The 20,030-nt window shown below is 39.3% G+C and overlaps 2 protein-coding genes across 3 annotated transcripts in view; one reads left to right on the forward strand and one right to left on the reverse strand.

Annotated features, from left to right (window-relative positions):
• The first annotated feature begins 910 nt into the window (after positions 1 to 910).
• Positions 911 to 3,705, forward strand: arpc5b (actin related protein 2/3 complex, subunit 5B). Its single transcript, XM_039693247.2, has 4 exons — positions 911 to 1,197; positions 1,984 to 2,056; positions 2,398 to 2,574; positions 2,673 to 3,705. The coding sequence occupies exons 1-4, from the start codon at positions 1,058 to 1,060 to the stop codon at positions 2,733 to 2,735; spliced, it is 453 nt and encodes a 150-aa protein (XP_039549181.1). The 5' UTR covers positions 911 to 1,057; the 3' UTR covers positions 2,736 to 3,705.
• Positions 3,706 to 4,122: 417 nt separating this feature from the next.
• hmcn1 (hemicentin 1) overlaps positions 4,123 to 20,030 on the reverse strand; it is a 78,695-nt gene continuing 62,787 nt past the window's right edge. The window contains exons 75-107 of one of the 2 annotated variants that reach the window (XM_039692269.2): positions 18,891 to 19,047; positions 18,599 to 18,720; positions 18,008 to 18,172; positions 17,806 to 17,913; positions 17,510 to 17,647; positions 17,024 to 17,158; positions 16,671 to 16,940; positions 16,326 to 16,516; positions 16,043 to 16,256; positions 15,805 to 15,939; positions 15,531 to 15,721; positions 14,869 to 14,950; positions 14,388 to 14,657; positions 14,146 to 14,316; positions 13,873 to 14,043; positions 13,616 to 13,786; positions 13,342 to 13,512; positions 13,083 to 13,253; positions 12,172 to 12,342; positions 11,420 to 11,566; positions 11,088 to 11,225; positions 10,875 to 10,996; positions 10,514 to 10,751; positions 10,151 to 10,213; positions 9,910 to 10,029; positions 9,592 to 9,726; positions 9,331 to 9,444; positions 9,110 to 9,235; positions 8,874 to 9,002; positions 6,898 to 7,260; positions 6,372 to 6,491; positions 5,761 to 5,887; positions 4,123 to 5,674 (exon numbers count right to left, since the gene is read on the reverse strand). In XM_039692269.2, the coding sequence (XP_039548203.2) occupies positions 5,308 to 5,674; positions 5,761 to 5,887; positions 6,372 to 6,491; positions 6,898 to 7,260; positions 8,874 to 9,002; positions 9,110 to 9,235; positions 9,331 to 9,444; positions 9,592 to 9,726; positions 9,910 to 10,029; positions 10,151 to 10,213; positions 10,514 to 10,751; positions 10,875 to 10,996; positions 11,088 to 11,225; positions 11,420 to 11,566; positions 12,172 to 12,342; positions 13,083 to 13,253; positions 13,342 to 13,512; positions 13,616 to 13,786; positions 13,873 to 14,043; positions 14,146 to 14,316; positions 14,388 to 14,657; positions 14,869 to 14,950; positions 15,531 to 15,721; positions 15,805 to 15,939; positions 16,043 to 16,256; positions 16,326 to 16,516; positions 16,671 to 16,940; positions 17,024 to 17,158; positions 17,510 to 17,647; positions 17,806 to 17,913; positions 18,008 to 18,172; positions 18,599 to 18,720; positions 18,891 to 19,047 (5,513 nt within the window). In that variant the 3' untranslated portion in view covers positions 4,123 to 5,307. The remainder of the gene's footprint in view (positions 5,675 to 5,760; positions 5,888 to 6,371; positions 6,492 to 6,897; positions 7,261 to 8,873; positions 9,003 to 9,109; positions 9,236 to 9,330; positions 9,445 to 9,591; positions 9,727 to 9,909; positions 10,030 to 10,150; positions 10,214 to 10,513; positions 10,752 to 10,874; positions 10,997 to 11,087; positions 11,226 to 11,419; positions 11,567 to 12,171; positions 12,343 to 13,082; positions 13,254 to 13,341; positions 13,513 to 13,615; positions 13,787 to 13,872; positions 14,044 to 14,145; positions 14,317 to 14,387; positions 14,658 to 14,868; positions 14,951 to 15,530; positions 15,722 to 15,804; positions 15,940 to 16,042; positions 16,257 to 16,325; positions 16,517 to 16,670; positions 16,941 to 17,023; positions 17,159 to 17,509; positions 17,648 to 17,805; positions 17,914 to 18,007; positions 18,173 to 18,598; positions 18,721 to 18,890; positions 19,048 to 20,030) is intronic. The other variant, XM_089118739.1, reaches the window with a different exon arrangement.

Consider the following 20,030-nt stretch of genomic DNA (forward strand, 5'->3'; position numbering starts at 1 on the left):
CCAAACAATGTATCTGATAATGGCATGGGTTAGCGTCGTTTCACATTTGTTGTAGAGATGCGAACGCACGATTTTTTTTTTTTTTTTTTTACCTTTTGTCAAATACAGTAGTATCAATATGAATGGTGTGTAAATGGCAGCTTACCTCAATAAATATCCAAACACTGCATATGGTTGCAGAAACCTTCGCTCTGTTTTGGCTTTTTATCTGAGGGAAACAGTAAAAATGTTCAATGTTAACTGGAGTGATGAAGAGAGAATCATTTTTTTTAAATTATTATTTATGCTTCATAAAACTTAATACAACCAACCAAAGTGAATTTACTTTGAACAGTATTTTCACAAACGGCCCTGTAGTTATCAAAACATGTAGGCCATGTAGGCCTAACTTACCATTCGAAAGCGTACTCATTCAATTAATATCATTGAGCTAACTGATATGCAAATAAGGTTAACCCAGGCCCCAGGGTTTACGTTTATAGTGTGAAATCTCGAAACCTGTAGGATTACTTACCGAGCAACAGTGTGAAACAATACGATTAGATTGAATGATTAGCCTACGTTTTCCCACCGTTTTGAAGTGTGAAAACATTTAAAGACAGCGAAAGTGTTCTGGCGCCATCTACCGTTACCTGACCACCACTGCATATTAACAAAATAACTGTTGCCATTAAATAAACATAATTAATTTAATTGTAATAATATTTTAGCATTACATTTTATATTATTATTTTAAATTACAGGCAGGAGCAATAATTGAAATTATAGGCTGGAAGGAATAAGAAGCAGAAAATGATTTCAAGTCGTCTTGCAGACCCGTTAGAAATTTGCTGAGGACCCCTAGTGCTTTTTTCCCCCTTTTCTTTCTTTTTTAGGAACTTCACCTCCGCTGTACCCGATAGAGGGCGCTCTATGCGGAAGTGATGGAATCCCATCATTACTGACACGATAGCAGGCTGCAGGATCCGCCAGGCTCGTTTAGCATAGAGAACTGTTACATTGTGTCCGTGCAAAAGCGTTTAACTTAACATCAGACGGGGAATAAGTTGCGTTCATCATGTCAAAGAATACGGTGTCCGATCGTTTCCGGAAAGTGGATGTGGATGAATACGACGAGAACAAGTTTGTGGACGAGGAAGAGGGGGGAGAAAACCAGCTGGGTCCAGATGAGGCAGAGGTGGATTCTCTCATCAGACAATATCCTTCTTTATTAACCAACATGTGCATGATCTGATAAAGTCTTTCATTTTAAGAGCCAGATCATCTCCGTGTGGTTAAGCTTGAGTGGGTAATTATGACATCAGTGATGGACGTAATTCGCCAGTTAAATATTTTGCTCCATAAAGTGTGCATAAATAAATAATTGAAAGCACTTCATTTTTTTTATTTAATTATTTTGTTTTCATGCAGCACGCTATCATGTCATGGCATGGCATGTCATGCACTGATTGTTCATAATTCATGAGTTGCCTGATAGACCAGCTGGCCTAGAGATTTCTGTACATCATCACACACAGAACTGGGTTGTGTGCATTATTCTACTCATTTACATTTATTTACTAGACGAACACTCATCCAGTCACAAATGTCCTATAGTGTTGCATCATGAACGGACAGTAGTCTCATTCAGTTCTCTGAAATGTCCAGGCATGTCTTGACATTCCAGACATTGTTTTGATAAAAGTGTCTCTGCAAAAAGATGCGGTTAAATTAACTACAACATATTATTTTCCAGGCTGTGTGGGTTATTAAAACGTTTCTGTAATTTGAAACGTGCTTTATTTTAGTACAAGGAAGTTAAATTCATGTCCTTATATGTCCATTTTGGAGTACCCAGGGCTTTATTTCCTGTTTCTAATGTTTTTTTTTTAGTCCCTGTGGTTGTCTCGTGATATCTCAAATGCAGCCTGTCCACAGGATGCATAGATGTTGAAATTGTGTTATTATACAGTATACAGTGTTTTTCTTAACCGCACTCTGCAGAGGGAACCTCATGGGTGCCCTGCAGGCAGTGTTAAAAAATCCACCAATCAACACAAAGAATCAGAACGTCAAGGTGAGCCATGGCACTTTTTTCCTTAAAGAAAAAAGTATTTTCCTCTGATCAGCTATAGAAAATCATAGCATTTTTTCAACTCAACAGAATTTAAAATTGTATAGAAAATGTTGCATTATTTGTGTTTGTTCTAGAGTTCCTGTAAAGCCAAAACAATCTCCGTTTAATTTTTTATTATCACTGTAAATCTGCTTTGAAACAATCTATATTGTTAAACGTGCTATAGAAATGACGGTGACTTGACATTTTGCTTATTGACATAATTATGAACACGCAACTTCTCAATTAATGCATCATACTTGTGAAGTGATAGGAACCAGATTTGATCTGACCTTTTGTAGGATCGTGCTGAAGGTCTGGTGCTGAAGGTGCTCAGCTCCTTCAAGAGTACTGACATAGAGAAGGGAGTTCAGTCTCTGGACAAGAATGGAGTGGACCTGCTCATGAAATACATCTACAAGGGCTTTGAGCGGCCGTCCGAGAACAGCAGCGCTGTCCTGCTGCAGTGGCATGAAAAGGTAGGGTTAATAGTAAACATAGTAACATGTTTTATTAGCAAAGCGGGTGTGTTGTGCTCCTAAAAGAGGCCAGTTGCTCAATTGTGAATTCTCCTCAGGCTCTCTCTGCAGGTGGAGTGGGCTCTATCGTGAGGGTCCTAACAGCCAGGAAAACTGTGTAAACTGCGAGACGATTAGCACAGCTCACAGAAAACAACAACAACCTGCCGAGACACTCAGAACAAAGCGATGACTTTCCACAGGGTACTGAAGAGGACCTCTCATCAAATTTCAATGCTTTTTTTGCCCTCTTCTGTTATATCACTCTTCACTCACATAGTCAAAAAAACGCATTACCGTGCCATCAGTAGTATGTTAGACTTAACGTAGCTTCTCTCAGGAATACTTTTCTATGCTCTTCTGTATTGTATTCAGCAATTCTGAATAGAAGGAACTTGTTAGAGTTTTATAAAATCTTAAGTTTATTATGAATTTACACCATGTAACCTCTATTCATTTCAAGCCATTCACACATGCAGACTAAAATAACAGTCACAGATTGGTCGGTGTGTCTTACGGGCACTACGTCTGTCCACATTGACTGTCGGATTATGAGTGCATTAAACCTTCCTGTCACTGATCCCCTCTCGTTTGTTCTAAATCGGCAGACGTTATCCCGTAGAATTGAATTTTTCATAAGCAAAGCTCGTATAAGACAAAGTTACATTGTTGATCTTATGCATCATCTGAAACAGATGCTTTATTTTCTTAGCCGATGTAGTCATCTCACTAATCTGTGACTTTCACTAATGCTGTTATTAATGTCTTGTCTCAGTGTACCTGTTTCAGCGTTCCAAAGCACTTATTGACATGGACCATTGTTATTGTATGTGTGTCAGAATGCATATGTCTGTATCCATTGTATGTCTGGAGATGTTTTTAAGCCAACTCTGTTGAATACTGCCTCAAAGCAGATCATTACTGATCCAGTCTGATCTGAGACATATCGTCTGATCAGGGACCTGCCTCTACAAATGACAGTGCAGACACTCAATAAACCAAACCGGTATAATGACTGCCTTACAAAATATTCATTTTTTTTTATGTTTGTGCTTTTGTGATTGAATAATAAATTGTTAAATATACACCTGATGACCTGACTTTTATATTTTTTTATTTATATATGTTGGAATATTGAAATCGCTATTGAAAGCATGAATGTGTCAATTTTGTTTTTACAAACTGCAGGTTTGTAAGATTATTTTTTCTAAAAATTAATATTGTCAGCGAAATAACAACTATTAGCAGCTTAGCAGCCATTCCTCCAGTGTTCAGCACCACATGATCTTCAGAAATCATTGTGATATGTTGAACTGATGCTCAAGAAACATTTTCCAGAATTCTTTGATGAATAGAAAGTTAAAAAAATGGCATTTATTTGAAATAAAAGTTTTAAGTAAAAAAAGAAAGGGCTGTGAGCTCAGAATTTACCCCCCCATCCATCCCTGGCTGGGAAATGAATAATCGAGTTTTGAAGCTCTAGAATGAATGTATCAACAAAAACAAAAAAAGATTGTACATTTTATTGCTTTTTATAAAAAAGGGAATACAACATAGTATTACAAATAAAAAACCCAAATACTTATATACATATCATGACAATAGAATACACCTTGATTACTGACAAAGTTACAAAAACAAAAAAATAACTCCAAATGTGTATAAACTGTACTGATAATGAGAAATTGCTATTATGTGCTTAGTTACTGGTTGACAATACTCACTTCTTGAGTAAAGGTAGTGCTTACCTGAGGTGGACTTCCTTTTCATTTTTTTACTGCAGATGTGGATCAAACTCAAACCTCATCATCATGTTAACACACAAATTTAAACTGATAACATCTTCCCCATCTCATTTCATAGAAAGCAATGGAGGGAATTGAGTTTCTTTCATATATTCAAGCAATTCCCAATAATTTAATAGGTAGACTGTATTCTATAACGCCACCCACAGTCTTGCTGTACATTCTGATGGAGGAGTGGCCGAACCGTTAACCCGCCTGCGGTCTTAAAACTGGTTTCAAGTCTCACCATTGAACTCCAGAGAGCAACATCAGGACTCTGCAAAAGCGCTCTTCCAGCCTACAAGGCCTTACACGTCAACACGACCTGTGAGAATCTCTTCAAGTGGCGGATCTGCACTCACACAAACACACTCTCATACAAAGATGTACAGGTCGCAGTCATGCTTGTACAAAAACGGCACCATTCTCAGAGGTTGCGCTATAAAAGATTTCATCCATATGGACGGTTGTAAATTTTCTCACATGCTCTGTTTTTATCTGTCAGTAAATTACTGATATGGCTGATTTTGTTGTATTTGAAACGCCACTAATATCACAAGAACATCTGTGCCATGAGCTCTCTAAGTCTTTTTTGGCCTTTTCTTAAACATACGTTGGTCTCACGAACTCGTCACTTGATTTATTGATGAATATCTCAATTTATTCCACTTACAATCTCTTGTTTCTCTCCCAAAATCCTCTCTCATGTCTCTGTCCTGGTTTATTTTCACAGGGGTGCTTCAAAACTTAATTTTCTTCCCTTTTCGTATCCCATTAAGAAACCCTTAATGTGACCAGACCAGATTCCTTATTTTTTATCTGTCAAAAATTCATGAAATGACAGATTTTTGTTTTAGCGCAACCTCTGATCATTCCCTCTCTTTGTAGGCTGTGGGATGTAGTAAAGTGCTCAGTACGGATAGGCTGAGACAGCGATGTAGACAATGAAGGTGGTCTGGTACTCTATTCCTCCGTCGGCACTGTAAGACAGGGCTCGTACCTTCATGCGGTAGGTGTGAGGTTCGCGCAGAGGCCGAGTGGTGAACAGAACACCTTTGAGGTTTTCGTCCCGGAGGGCAAAGGGCAGAGTTGTGTCCTCGTTGACCACTAAGAAGGAAGTGCGGGGGTGGATGACTCCATCCTGGGTGTAGGCAACCAGCCGGATCAGGTCCTGATTGGCGGCGATGCCGAAGGGCAGGGACAGCAGTTTGTACTCCAGTGCATACGGGCTCAGGGCACACTCCAGATCATTGGGTGGACAATTCTTCAGGCAGAACCTGAGAGGAGAAGCAGAACTCACTTAATTTTGAATGATCAACTAAGTAAAAAATGACAATTGCAAAGAAAATAGTGGCAGTCTCACCCTGTGGTTGGATCCCTCTGATAGTTGGGAGGGCAAGGTGTGTCGATGCATTGGTAACTCCCTCTCATGTTGAAACACATCCTGTTTGCACCACACTGAATGTTCTGCTCTAGACATTCATCTATGTCTGTCCATATAAATACCAAAAATGTTTTGCAATACAAAACTCTTATATTTAGTAATATATTTAGACTTTTCTTTAGATTTTGTTAGGTTGCTCACAAGAGAAGTTAGCACTAGGGCTGGACAATGATTGATCGCGATTAATCGCATCCAAAATAAAAGTTTGTGTTAACATAATATATGTGTGTGTACTGTGTATAATTATTTTGTATATAAAAATTCACACAAATGCATGTATATATTTAAGAAAAATGTGTTATTAATATAAAAAAAATTCTATTCAAAATATAAATACAGTATATACATGCAAATATTCTTAAAAATATACATATATGTGTGTGTATTTATATATACAAAATAATTATACACACTACACACACATATATTATGTAAATACAAACTTTTATTTTGGACACGATTAATCGCGATTAATCGTTGCCCAGCCCTAGTTAGCACATGTATTATATGATTTTTTTTCAAATTCTTACCTTGGCAGGTTTTGCCATTGCTCATAAGGCGATAGCCATTGGGACACAAACACCTATGGCTGCCTGGTGTGTTCATACACTCATGTTGACATGTATCCCTCTGTTCACATTCATTAATATCTACAAACACAAGATGGGTAATTATTGATGGGCAATTTTCTGGAAATCATGCAATGCAAGTGTCTCCAATATGACTAATAGGACATTGAATATATATATATATATATATATATATATATATATATATATATATATATATATATATATATTATCCTTTAAAATCTGTGACTTACCACATTAAATCTGAGAAATAGTTTAGAAATCTACATTTTGCACACACAGCATACACACTACATACAATTTAATACATTTGCTTATCAGTTACTGTAATAGTAGCAGTTTACAATACTCTAACGGTTTAAAGATCAAGAATACAATATAACGTGTCATATCGTACATATAAATACGTAGCATTTGACATGAAATCCAAACTCCACTACAGATCAACAGTTACTCTTGTAGTTACCTAGACACTGGCCATTTTTTGCCTTAAAACCAGGAGGGCAGGTATTAGTATCCCTACGACTGCGTGATGGGGCATTGTTCGGTCTGTTGGCCACGTGACGCCCCCCGATGGGGACATATGAGTGGTAACTCTGGGAAGTCAGGCTATGGTAGCGCTGCTGGTAGGAGCTTCGATCAGAGGAGGACTGTGATGTTCTGTACCCATATGAGAAACTCTCATAGTTGGGCAAGCGCTCGAGTCCGGCACAGGACTTGCCATCACCCAGCAGGTGGAGCCCCGGTGGGCACAGGCACTTGTAGCTGCCAGGGCTGTTCATGCACTGATAGGCACAGGGCACTGGTACCAGCTCGCACTCGTTTATGTCTGCTCTCACAACAAGGCCAGCACAGAGATAGAGAAATTTGGGAAAAGAATGTAAAAAAAAGAAAAGGTAGGGAAATAGAGTTAAAATTAAAATGGACAGATCAAAAGAAAAGAAAAAGAAGGGGATGAGAAAAAAATACTGGACATGAGTAGATTTCCCTCAAAAGCAAGTTTCTCATGCAAAAAATATTATTGTTCTTTTTAGGCGCGGCTCATTAGCATATTCATGAATCCACGCATACTAAATTAAGCAAGGGTGTAGTTACATTCAAGCTAATTTAAGTTTTTAGGGATAAAATTATTGACTACAAGGGGACTTTACATTATATTCAGTTAACTCAGTGATTCATTTTCTGAATTCAGAGCTGAAGAAAAACTGTCACTAAAGGACATTCAAAAATTGCCACAGCAAAGCATAGCACTTCTGGGGATAATCCCAAGCAGGAAGTTGAAGGGTAAGGTCAAAGATGATAGACACAGATAGAGGAATGACAGAGTCATTATAGTCGTGCTGGCCTTGCAGTGAGTGTGAATCTACTTGCCAGTGTAATATCACTCACAATTACATTTGTAGCAGCTCAGAGAGTCTTGGATCCTTGATTTGGTATCAGTGACTGTGCCTTCTATTTCTTATGGTTATATTGGTTAGTTTAAAAGCACTGTAGCAATAGACCAATGCTACTTTTGCGTCATCGAAGGGTAGAGTTCAGAACAGTTTCTCTGTTCTGAGAACAGAACTCGGTCTAGATCTCAAGTTTCTTGATAGCTAAAAACGCTACGAACTCAAAGAAGCTATTCCTTTGAAATGGTATATTGACTATATGACTTTTCGACCACTGCTCACTGGGCTGCATGTACTGTAACAGCACAAACAAGCCTAGATCAAGCCCTCTAGGCTAGATAGGATAGCGTAATGTAATGTCACAACATCCAATTTGACAGCCCCATACATGCATAGTATACACATTGGTCCTATACATATTTTGCCGTACACTGTAAACCAAAGTCCTAGCCATTTCTAGACACAAGCCTGCCACTATTTCAACAGTATAGTATAGCTAGTCGACAACAAAACTATGTCAATAGCTTAAATCAAGTTAAATATGATCCAAGTGACATGGCCTCATCATCTAGTTTGTCATACTGGGAGTGTGTTAATGACAAAAAAAAAAGTCCATATTTAGCCACTGCGTGGGGTCATTGATCCAGTTTTCTACCATTTCAAAGGGACACCTCTGTAACCCCTCATCCAGTGGCTTCTTTAAATACCGCTCACGGTCCTCGGCCCGGCAAAGAGTACAGTATGTTTGTGCCATTTTTGCTATCAAGAAACTCTCAGGGGAATCCGTTTGTTTTCCTCCAAAAAGGGGCGTTACCCTTCGAAGACGCAAAAGTAATGTTGGTCTATATAAGCAAGCTGTGTGGAAGGAAGTGATATCACAGGTTCTGAATGCTGTTTAGGTGAGGGTTGGTACACAGAAATGAACTGTAGCAAAAGAATGAGGTAGGTAAAGATGAAGGGAGGGATGCAGGTTGGCGTTTGGCAAGAGAGCAGCCCGGGATGTTGGGTTGTTGGGAGAGGATTAGAGTTAGGTGTGGAGGACATTACGTACCAAGGCAGGGGCGGCCAACACCCTGAGAGCGGTACCCCCTCGGGCAAGTGCAGTGGTAGCTACCTCTGGTGTTTTCGCAGATCTGATTATACCTGCACTGATGTGTGCCGTCATGGCACTCATCAATATCTACAAGCAGAACAAAAAAGTATTATTTTATTTGATCATAATCTAATTATGTACTGTATATATATATATATACACCCCAAAACATAAGCAACAAGATCTTCACAAACCTATGCACGTGCTATTGTCTCCTTTGGTCATGCCAGTAGGGCAGAGGTCAATGCAAGTGTATCCACCACGTGTGTTTTTACACTGTTGATCTGAGCGACACACTCTCTGTTTGCATTCATTGATGTCTGAGGAGAAAGCATCAGCACATTAGTTTCAGTTGGATCATTTTACAAACCCAGCAAGACTACACTATAAACCAGGAGACAGGTTTTTGATGTACCAATACAGCGCCGATTCCTGAGTTGGTAGCCCGGCTCACAAGCACAGCGGAAGCTGCCAATGGTGTTTAGACAGTGCTGATGACAAGGGTTGGATTCCTGACACTCATTCACATCTGTAGAAGCCAGATAAAAGCAAATGAAATGCATGCTAGCATGAAGATTTAACAGAGAGAATTAATATAAAATGCAGTATGCCATACAAAAATACATATATGAATAATATACATAAACAAACGTAAAAACTAGGGACAATTGTGCACCTAAGCAGCTCAGCCCATCAGCTGTCCTCCTAAACCCCCGCCCACAGCGCATCACACAGCGATATGAGCCAATGGTGTTCTCACAGTCTTGTCCATCATGGCACATGTGCCCACCCTGTGAACACTCATCAATATCTATGGTAAACAGAAATTAAAGCAACTGTTCAGCTTAGATTACATAACACATCATACACTACCATTCAAAAATTTGGGGTTGGAGTCTCTTATGCTCACCAAGGCTGCATTTTGTTTGATCAAAAATACAATAAAAACCCTAATATTGTGAAATATTATTACAGTTTAAAATAACGTCCGTACCCTGGCATGTTCTACCATCAGCTGAGATGGCGAGACCTCTGGGACAGGAACAGTAGTACGTGCCTATAGAATTGTGGCAGGCATGTGAGCAGGGGTTTCCGTCCACACACTCATTCTCATCTTCATCAGTAAAAAAAAACGACAAGCAAGGACAGAATCTCATCAATGAAAGAACTCGTATATTCACAAATGGAGACTATTATCTGTATTATACAGTAAAAGCAATACTGTCTGACTGTACCTGCACAGTATGGCCCAGCGGGGTTCAGCTGAAAACCGCTGGGACACTGATTACTGCGCTCTCCTGAGGACGAAATTATATTGTAATTAAAGAAGGATCGCTTTAAAACTCAAATAAACTATTAAATAAACCAAAACTAAAACATAATGATAGGATAGAATTTAATGATATTTAGGGATGCACTGGATTATAAAAGATTGTAATTTAGAAAATAAAAATGGAAAAAGGTTTAGTATTTCAGAAGTCCAGCATTGAAAAAGCTTATATATGATATCTTCAAATCAAATCAAATCGATCAGTATAATGACTGATATATCACAGATACTAAATGAAATTATTTCCTAATGTATTAGTGTATTGTACCTTTAGCAATAGTGGCATGGATGGAAAACTCCAGCATCTCTTCTAGTGGTCGGTACAGAGCGCTGATCGCCGAGGCGTGGAGTGTCTGCACCAGATAGGGCATCTTTCCTCTGGAAGGTCCGTATGTGATGGTATGATTCCACGAGTAAGGGACGCTGACCCTGTCTATACTAAACATACGTGTAGACAGAGCATACAACTGACCAGGACCCGTCTGGATGTAGTCTTCAGTGTAGTCCTGGAGTTTAAAAATATATATTTCAATGTGAGTGATAAAGTTTACATTGTTTAGCATTTTCTATTTTCAACAAATAAAAAGGTTTATAAAAAAGTTTATGAATTCAGTAATGTCAGAATCAACCTTGAGACTGATGTCTGCATTGGAGGGCAGTTGCAAAATGTGTCCGTTTACTACGATGTCCAACAGAAGCGCTCCATCTGAGTCGAGCCCTCGTGCCACATGCGTCATTCGGAGAATCTCTCCTATAGTCAACACAAACAAATTAAACAAAGAAACCTTTGAGGAAAAATGCAGATTACAAGGATTTCTACACGTCAAGTTGATTCCTCTTACCTGTGGCAAACTCCACCTGAGTTTCACGTCTGAAGATGCCATCTGTGAGGGTGTAGCCATTGACAGCTTCCCCCAGCTCCTGTGCTGTGGTCCAGTAAATGGGGTTCAGGATGGAGATCAACTTCCTCATAGCAGACCCTGGACGATTTAGCGGAACATATACAAGCACCAACTTAAATGACAGTTTTCTTTTAAGTTTTTAATTCATAATCTTCACCTACAAGCCATAAAGATTTCCACAAAAAATGTGAAATACTTTACATACTTTACATTTGGAATATTAAATATGATGCATTGCTGCTCGTAACAAAAACTAAACAGCAGCGACTGACCCAGACTCCTGGGTATATTAGTGATGGTGGCCTGTATAACTCTCCCTCCAGTGGGACTGCTAGAGATGGTGGCGTTGAGGATAGCAATGCCAAACTCCACATCATTAATGTTCCCAATGATACTTCCTCTCGCTTTCTGAGGGCCACCTTAGAGAGAAAAGTAGAAAAGTTCAGACAATGGAGTCCAATCATATCTTGTTTAGTTAACGTAAAATCAAAGTCAGAAAATAACCAGTGGTTGGGGAAAGTGTTTTGTCAAGGTCTCTCATTCTTTTCTAGGCCTATATAAAGATTTATGTATCTACTACAGTCACTGTAGTGGATCTATAGCTGTCAAACAACTGTTTCCCTCAGTGTTGTACTGTAGGTATGTAACGCATTAAGTGAGTTATGTAATCAGATTACTTTTTTCAAGTAGTGAGAAAAGTACTGAATTACTTTAAAATAAACAACAAAATATCTGGGTTACTTTTTCAAATAAGTAAATCAAGCTAATTTGTTTTCCCATTTATTGACTGACACCTCTCCTGTCCCAATGTTGAGCGAAACTGTGAATAAGTGCAGAGGCGTTTTGTGCGCTGTTAACATGATGGTATTAGATTAGATTTTATAGATAAGTCATAATTATAAAAATAAACTAATGAAAATAAAAAGAAACTAATACAAATTCATTTCTGACACACCTCAAGACCATGTTAAATAGTTAAAAAAATTCTTGATTAAGAACCATACATATTTAGTGGTAACTATACCTGGACATGGCTGTATGTTACATCTTGATAACTGGGTGGAGTCTCCTGGGCAGGGTCGGCCGCTGTTGCTAGGCGATGGATTGTTACAAAGTCTAACACGTGTCCGTTCTCCACCTCCACAGGATGCTGAACATTCACCCCAGGACTCCCATGAACCCCACTTACCATCAACTTCACACACACATAGAAAGAGCACAGAAAGGTGTAATCAGTTATCTTCCATTCAAGTTTTTGTCAATCATAATCCCAAATGTAGGTAGCTTCTCTTGTATATTTATTAATATAAAGCAACTACAGAGTATGTGTATTTGCAGTGATTAAGTGGTGCCTGGAGAAGTGGGTATACTCTTAATTTATTTATTTTTATTCACGAGATTGGATTAGCAAATAAATGATGCGCATCAGAGGGGATTAAGAAGTTGGTATACGCAATGCCAACTGAAAAAGAAGTTCAACGCCGTAGAACGCTGTATACCTGCGTATACCCTGTACGACACCACTGGGTATTTGTTGTGCAATATACACTACAGTTCAAATGTTTTGCCGTCAGTAAAAAGTGTGTTTTTTTTTTTTTTTTTGCAAGAAACTTACTTTTATTCAGAGGGGGTGCATGAAATTAATCAAAAGGGACAGTAAATATTTTACATTGGTACAAAACCAAAGTCTATTTCAAATAAATGTTCTTTTTTTGAACTTTCTATACTAAAATGAATGATAAATGAGCATCAAATCAGCATATTAGAATGGTTTGAAATACGGCCAATGACAGAAATAAATGACATTTTAAAATATATTAAAATAGATAAATTATTTTGAGCTTAAGAAACTTCTTTGAAAAGAAATCTCAACAAAAAAATCTGACTGATGTTAAACTTTTAAACGGTAGTGTACTGTATGTATGAGTGCTTTACCAGGGCAGTTGGCTGCGTTGCACTTCTGGATTTGAGAGTCTGATCCAGTACACGCTCTGCCTCCATTTGCTGGTCGAGGATTGTCGCAGGTTCTGTAGCGACGCATTTGTCCACCGTTGCAGGTCCTGCTACAACTGCCCCAGCTGTTCCATGGACCCCAGTTACCATGAACTATGAAGACAGATTATTTGAACTTATAGCCTTCTTAATTACACCAACATGTCTGTGTGTTTACCATATGTAAAATGTATTTCCTCACTGGGACAGGGCTCATTGTGGCAGAAATCAATGTGGATGTCATTTCCCTCACACTGCCGTCCCCCATGCTGGGGAGTGGGGCTTGCGCAGAGACGTGTCCTTTGCCTCGTACCGCCTCCGCAAGAAACACTACACGCACCCCAGCTTACCCAGGAAGACCACTTGCCATCCACTTTTGAAGAAGAGAATAAAAGATAAGTCTTTTGAAATTCACACTCATGACGTTCCAAACTCGTTCCAAATAAAAAAATCATAATATTCACCAGAACGCTTACCAGGGCAATTCCTCTCATTGCACACTTGTGTCTGTGAGTCAGGTCCTTCACACGAGGGTCCTTCAAATGAGGGCGGAGGGTTGTTGCAGAGTCTGAGTCTTGTCTGCATCCCTTTGCCACACGTTTCACTACAAGGGCTCCAAGGCAACCAGGCACCCCAGTTCCCTGCCACTGACAGATAAGAAGCCAATCAGACTGATAAAGACAGATATGCGTAAGATATGTGTAAGCAGGAGAAGATATGTTCCTCCACTCACCTGGGCATGGCCTTATACTACACATAATGGCCTCCACTGCTTTGCCCTCACAGGCTCTGCCCCCATGCTGGGCAGGAGGATTACTACAAGTCCGCACCCTAGTCCTGTTACCCTGACCACAGGTACGAGAGCACTCCTCCCAGGAAGACCACTCGGACCAATTACCATCCACTATAGGGACATAAATAGGAATTTTACAATTTTCACTCACAAATGGTGAAATGCTCACAATGTAGAGCCCAGCAAAAGGGATGAAAAGGTAAACTAATTTACCTGGGCAAGGTTTGCCTTGACAGCTCCGTGTTTCTCTTGCTGAACCAATGCAGTGACGTCCTCCGTTTGCAGGAATTGGGTTATTGCACTGTCTCAGTCTCCTCTGCACTCCTGCACCACAGGAAACACTGCAGGCTCCCCACTCCATCCATTCAGAGAAACCTCCATGAACTGTGAAAACACACATAATTCAATCTCCCATTATAATATCATGCAAATACTTACAAAAGTCCAAAGCTCACCTCGCACTGTTAGGGTCACGCGTACCAGCACGGAGCCTAACAAATTTCTTGCCACACACTCATACTCAGCCGTGTCCTCTTTCTGTGCACTACTGAGCCGAAGAGAACCGTTATTTAGTGTGGTGATGTGCTCATTACCCAACAGGGGGCGCCCCTGACGGGACCACTCAATGACAGGCACAGGCTCTCCCTCTGCTTGGCAGTTTAACACCACTGTGGAACCAGCGTCTACCACTGTCTCTGTGGGCTCCACTGTGATGGTAGGAGAACCTATGGAATATCACTAATGTTATTACCTTAACACAGTAGTAACTTAAAGTAAAAGTGCTTTTTTAAATATCCTTATTAAGGTTTTTATTTTCTGTGTGAGTATTCTAAGTGACTTTTACTGCAAATTAATTCATTTTGGATAATAATTCAAATTAATTCATTTAATTCAATTCATTTAAGGATTCATTTTGGTGTTCTACTGTAGACTTACTGTGTAAGGTCAGTGTAACTGTTCTCTCCACCACTCCTGCATCATTTGTGGCCACGCACATATAATATCCAGCATCTTCGCTCTACAAAAATTACAAATTGATACCATTAATTATTTTTTACCGTATAAAACGTTACAAAAGGACATGAATACAAAACATCTAGAAAATGAAGGATTTTTAAAAAAAATCTAGGATAGATGGCAAAAACGTTGTAACTATATTAACCCTCTTGTATAGTAATAATGTTTTTTTTTATGCTGTATGTCAATTTTTCCCCTTGATCTGTAAGGCATTTAATAAATATTGTTTTTATTTTGCAAGCAGATTTTGAAGGTTAATTTTATATGCCTCCCTACACAAAAATGGAAAACTTATGCAGAAAATGTACTTCATAATAAGGTAGATATTTGACTCAGGTAAGCACTTAAAATTTTTTCAGTATATCATTTGCTTCGATATGATTAGCATTCTGTTGCAAGAGTTAAATAAATATATCTTCTGGAACTACATTGGAGTGAGTAAAAATTTTAAACTTAAATTTTTGGATGAATCATCCCTTTAAAAGAAATAAATGCAGAGCAGTTTATATGCTTTTCATGTGTGCAGTTGTGTCTGTGATTGTAGTGTGTGCAGTCAGGACTGTTGTGATGTGTTTGTGTACCACGGTGCCGTAGATGGCTAGAGATCCGTTGTCAAGCTGACGAATTCGATTGCTTATCTGGACATTGATGCCCTTTTTGCTCCACTGGATGGTGGGCAGAGGATCTCCTCGCACCTCACAGTCAAGTATGGCATTTCCTCCCAGGGGCTCAATGCGATTTGAATGAACATCTCCGTCTATTATTGGTGGTTCTGGAGAAATTGGACAAGAGATTCAAGTTTTTTCACAATGGACAAGCAGAGTAGGTCATCATTTAATAGAAGTGGAGATATACCTTTAACAAAGACAAATCCCAGAGATTTGATGGATCCCACGCTGTTCTCAGCCATGCAGGAATAAGTTCCCGAGTCGTCTTTACTCACACGCTCAATTACAAGCTCACTGTGGCCATTAATATGACCATACTGGGCTGTGGGCAGAAACCATACTTTTTTGACACATGCAGCATAACTAATAGTGCTGAACTACAGGGGATGCAAATCTGTAGGCTCAATTTAAGGGATGATCTATACCAGGGATGATATTGTTGTTGAATGCCCACGTGATCTTGGGTGAAGGGATGCCGGTGACGCCGCAGGCCAGCAGGAGGCGCTCTCCCTTGTTGAGCGCCACATCCCCAAGCAGCTCAGTGAAGACTGGATGTGTGTGGATGGACAAATCAATGGTGTGACTGTCCTGCCCAACTGAGTTGGTTCCAACACACGTGTAACTCCCAGAATCCTCAGGCTACATACAAAAACTGTCACAATTTGTAAACACTCTGAATACAAGCAGTTTAAAGATTGGGACTCTGACCTGTGCAGTGTCTATGAGCAGCTCTCCAGTGGGGAGGATTGTGTATTCTCCAGTGGTGTCCGTAAGTGCAATATCATCTTTCTCCCAAGTGATGGTGGGCTGTGGGACCCCATCTGCCACACAGGTCAACAAAGCTTGGGTGTTCTCCACCACGGACACCTCTGACTCTCCTACACGGATGGAAGGAGGTACTGAGGTAGAGAGGGAGAAGAAACAAATAAATAAATGCATGACATTATTATTATAATTCACATAAATCATGAGTTGCCAAAATGACTGGATTGTATCCAAAATGTATATTTGGAAACAATCCAGTCCATCTATTTCAGTATCTCACTGACTCACTGTGTACAGTAAGGCTCATTTCAAGACTGGTGGTTCCAGCTACATTAGCAGCAGTGCAGGTGTATCTGCCTGTGTCTCCAGGTTGGGAAAAGGCGATCTGCAGCGCCCCTGTGCTGAGGACCCGCTGGTGCATGGACTCGCTCAGTGGCTGCCCGTCCTTGTACCAGGTGATCGAAGGAGTGGGGAAGCCCTCTGAGTGGCATTGCAGAGTTACAGATGCATCTAGTGCCACAGTGTACACCTTTATGTCTGAAGTTATGACAGGAGGTACTGCAAGAGAAGTGAAAAATAACATTTGAGAGACCATTTCATACAGATCTTAATTTTCCTTACAGCCTATGTGTAAGCCTAACCTTGCACTCTGAGTTTGGTTTTCCCTAGTGCAGTGCCTGCTGGATTCTGTGCCACACACATGTAGGTGCCAGAATCCTCAACTCTGGCTTTAGATATCTGCAGACCACCATTGGGGAGCACTGTAAAACCACCTCCTGATGATGTCAAATTATTGGAATTCAATGAATCAATTCATAATTAAACATAACATTTTAAATAATAATTACAAGAAAGAAATTAATACTTTGCATTAAATTGAGGTTTCCACAAAAATATTAAGCAACACTGTTTTCAACAATGATAAGAGACAAAAAATAATATAATTATTAATGAACCCAAACTTTTAAATGGTAGTGTATGTAATACAATATAATTATATATAATTAATTAAATTACACAGAATTATTATATACATTAATTAAAATAATTAAGAAATTAATTAAATGGTACAGAATATATGATTAGCTTGTCACTTATCGCCATGGCATGCCCGATTTTGCTTTTACCTGTGGTAAAAATGTTGATACCCTCTTTCTGCCAGGTAATAGTTGGGTGAGGGGAGCCCATTGCTCTGCAGGGCAGGGTCACATGATTGTTCAAAATCACATCCAGTGTTGATGGGTGTGACTGTATCACAGGATGTTCTGTAAAATGTAAATGCAGACAATTATTCATTGCATAAATGGTATAGAGAGAAATGAATGTGGAGCCACAGATGGGCATTTGTCATATGAGACAAAAATAAAATTAAGAGTCATATTTAAAAGCATGATATGTTTAAGTGTTTCTGCATATCTCATACCGTGTACTGTGAGCTGAACGTGTCGGTGTGCTGTGCCTGCAGCATTCTTGGCCACACAAGAGTAACGGCCTGAGTGACTCAGATCTGCCGCTGTGATCTCAAGAGGACCTGAGAGAAACCAAGGAAATAGAAATGTAACAGTTAGATTAACTTCAAACATCAAATGTTCCTTTTTCTCACACTGTCACTACATAAAGCTAACCTGACGGTAGTATCGTATAGCCCTCTCCCTTTTTAGCTAGTCTCAATCCATCTTTGCTCCAGTATAGGACAGGATGAGGCACTCCGGATGCAGTGCAGCCAATGACCACCGGGGACAGTCTGCTCACCACAAGCTCTGTGGCCTCATCAGCAATAGAAGGAGGAACTGTGGAAGGGAATGAATATTACGTGATCCTGAAATGCACACTTCGGCTGCGTCCGAAATCGCATACTTAAAAAAGAATGTCCAAATTCACAGTACTCATAAAAGACTAGGCAAAAAGTAACAGAATGACCTACTTCTTCCAGCGAGATTCTGAAGTGTGCATGTGATGGACACTTTACTATCCCATGAGGCCACAGGACAGTAGTGTAAATAGTAGTGAAATGATGCTGGTAGGTCACATGACAGTGACAACAAACTAAATATAGCATGTCCGGATCACAGTTATACTATACACAATCATACTATATAGAAATATAACATACTTTTTAGCATCTGCAAAGTAAATACTTATTCAAAATAAGACCATACGATTTCAGATGGAACCTCTTATATAAATGGATGTCATATATGGCAGTAGGGATTCACCATGTACAGTCAGCTGAATTTCTCGGCTCTCCTGGCCTGCTTCATTGGATACAACACACTTGTACAGCGCTGTGTCCTCTACTGTAGGTGCGATGACAACCAGAGAGCCTGAAGACAACAGCCTGAGGACAGATTACAAACTGATTAACTGGATACAAGCATGAATCTCAAGTGTCTTACTGTGCAATGTTGAGCATCAGGGTCATATTGTGAGCCAAACCAGGAGGAATGCTCATTTGGTTGATGATACAGTAAGAGGTGATAAGAGGAGAGGGAGGAAACCTGGCTGAACCTGTACATATTCTGGTTCTGGTCAGTGTTAAGGGCTTGGGTGTTTTTGGTCCAGCTGACTGAGGGTTTAGGGATGCCAGTGGCCTCACAGGATAGCGTGGTCTGGACGTTCACAGTCACAGTGATGTTAGTGGGACCCTCGGCAATGGAGGGTGGCACTGGAGAAGGAGAGAATATTTGTTCTTGCTGTATATAAGGACATTTCCTTGGACAAAGAGCCAATATATGAAACAGTGATGAACAAACAGTAGCTCAAACAGTACTGGTGCGCACTCAGTTTTATATTTCACACAGAGATTGACAGGATAGGGCAAAGATGCACTAGGCTTCTCATCACTGGCATACATGAAAAACAAGTTATAAGGTCAGGTTTGAACAAATCAAATGAGTACAAATCAAATGTATTTTGTTCCAATGATTCCCACATAAAGTAATTGGTTCAAATCACTTACTGAAACAATTGTTGTCATGAAATACACTTGTCTGTTAACAATGAAATGACAGTTTGAAAATTCTTGTTCACTTTTTTTTTATTTTGAAGATCTGATAGTTTGTTGCTTTCAGTACGGCTATAAAATACACACAAAATTATATTCAAACTCACACAGACGCTTATAACATAAAATATAATGTCGCAGCGCGTGTCTGTTGTGATGCATTCATAAGAATGCTGTTGTTTATGCTTCATTTGTTGTTTGCTCATCTAGATTTAATTTTATACGGGTCAAAATTACTAATAAAGTGCCTTTATTTTCCTTATCAGAATCACCATGAACATAATGCAAAATAAATACATTCTGAGGTTTTATGATAAATAAACAAACATTTACATACATAGTACAATGATTAAATCTCTTGAAATGTGTTTTTCTCATTTTGTACCATTTTCTTTGATTGGATGTATGTGACTTTGGCTTGTCACAAACTCAAGTTTTTCTCAAGTTATTTGATAAAACAAGTCAATTTGATCATTTATATGCTATTTTCATAATAATATTAAACATATGTATGTACACATGTATGTTTATTGCGTTTAGTACATGTACTGGGATGCCATTTAAAAAAAAAAAATGATACAACGGGGTGCCATTCTTTCAAAAAGTTTGAGAGCCACTGTTGTAGATATAGTGAGTTGATTAGT

The sequence above is a fragment of the Pimephales promelas genome, chromosome 13 (assembly GCF_988280905.1).
Source record: "Pimephales promelas chromosome 13, fPimPro1.hap1.1, whole genome shotgun sequence".
Taxonomy (NCBI): domain Eukaryota; kingdom Metazoa; phylum Chordata; class Actinopteri; order Cypriniformes; family Leuciscidae; genus Pimephales; species Pimephales promelas.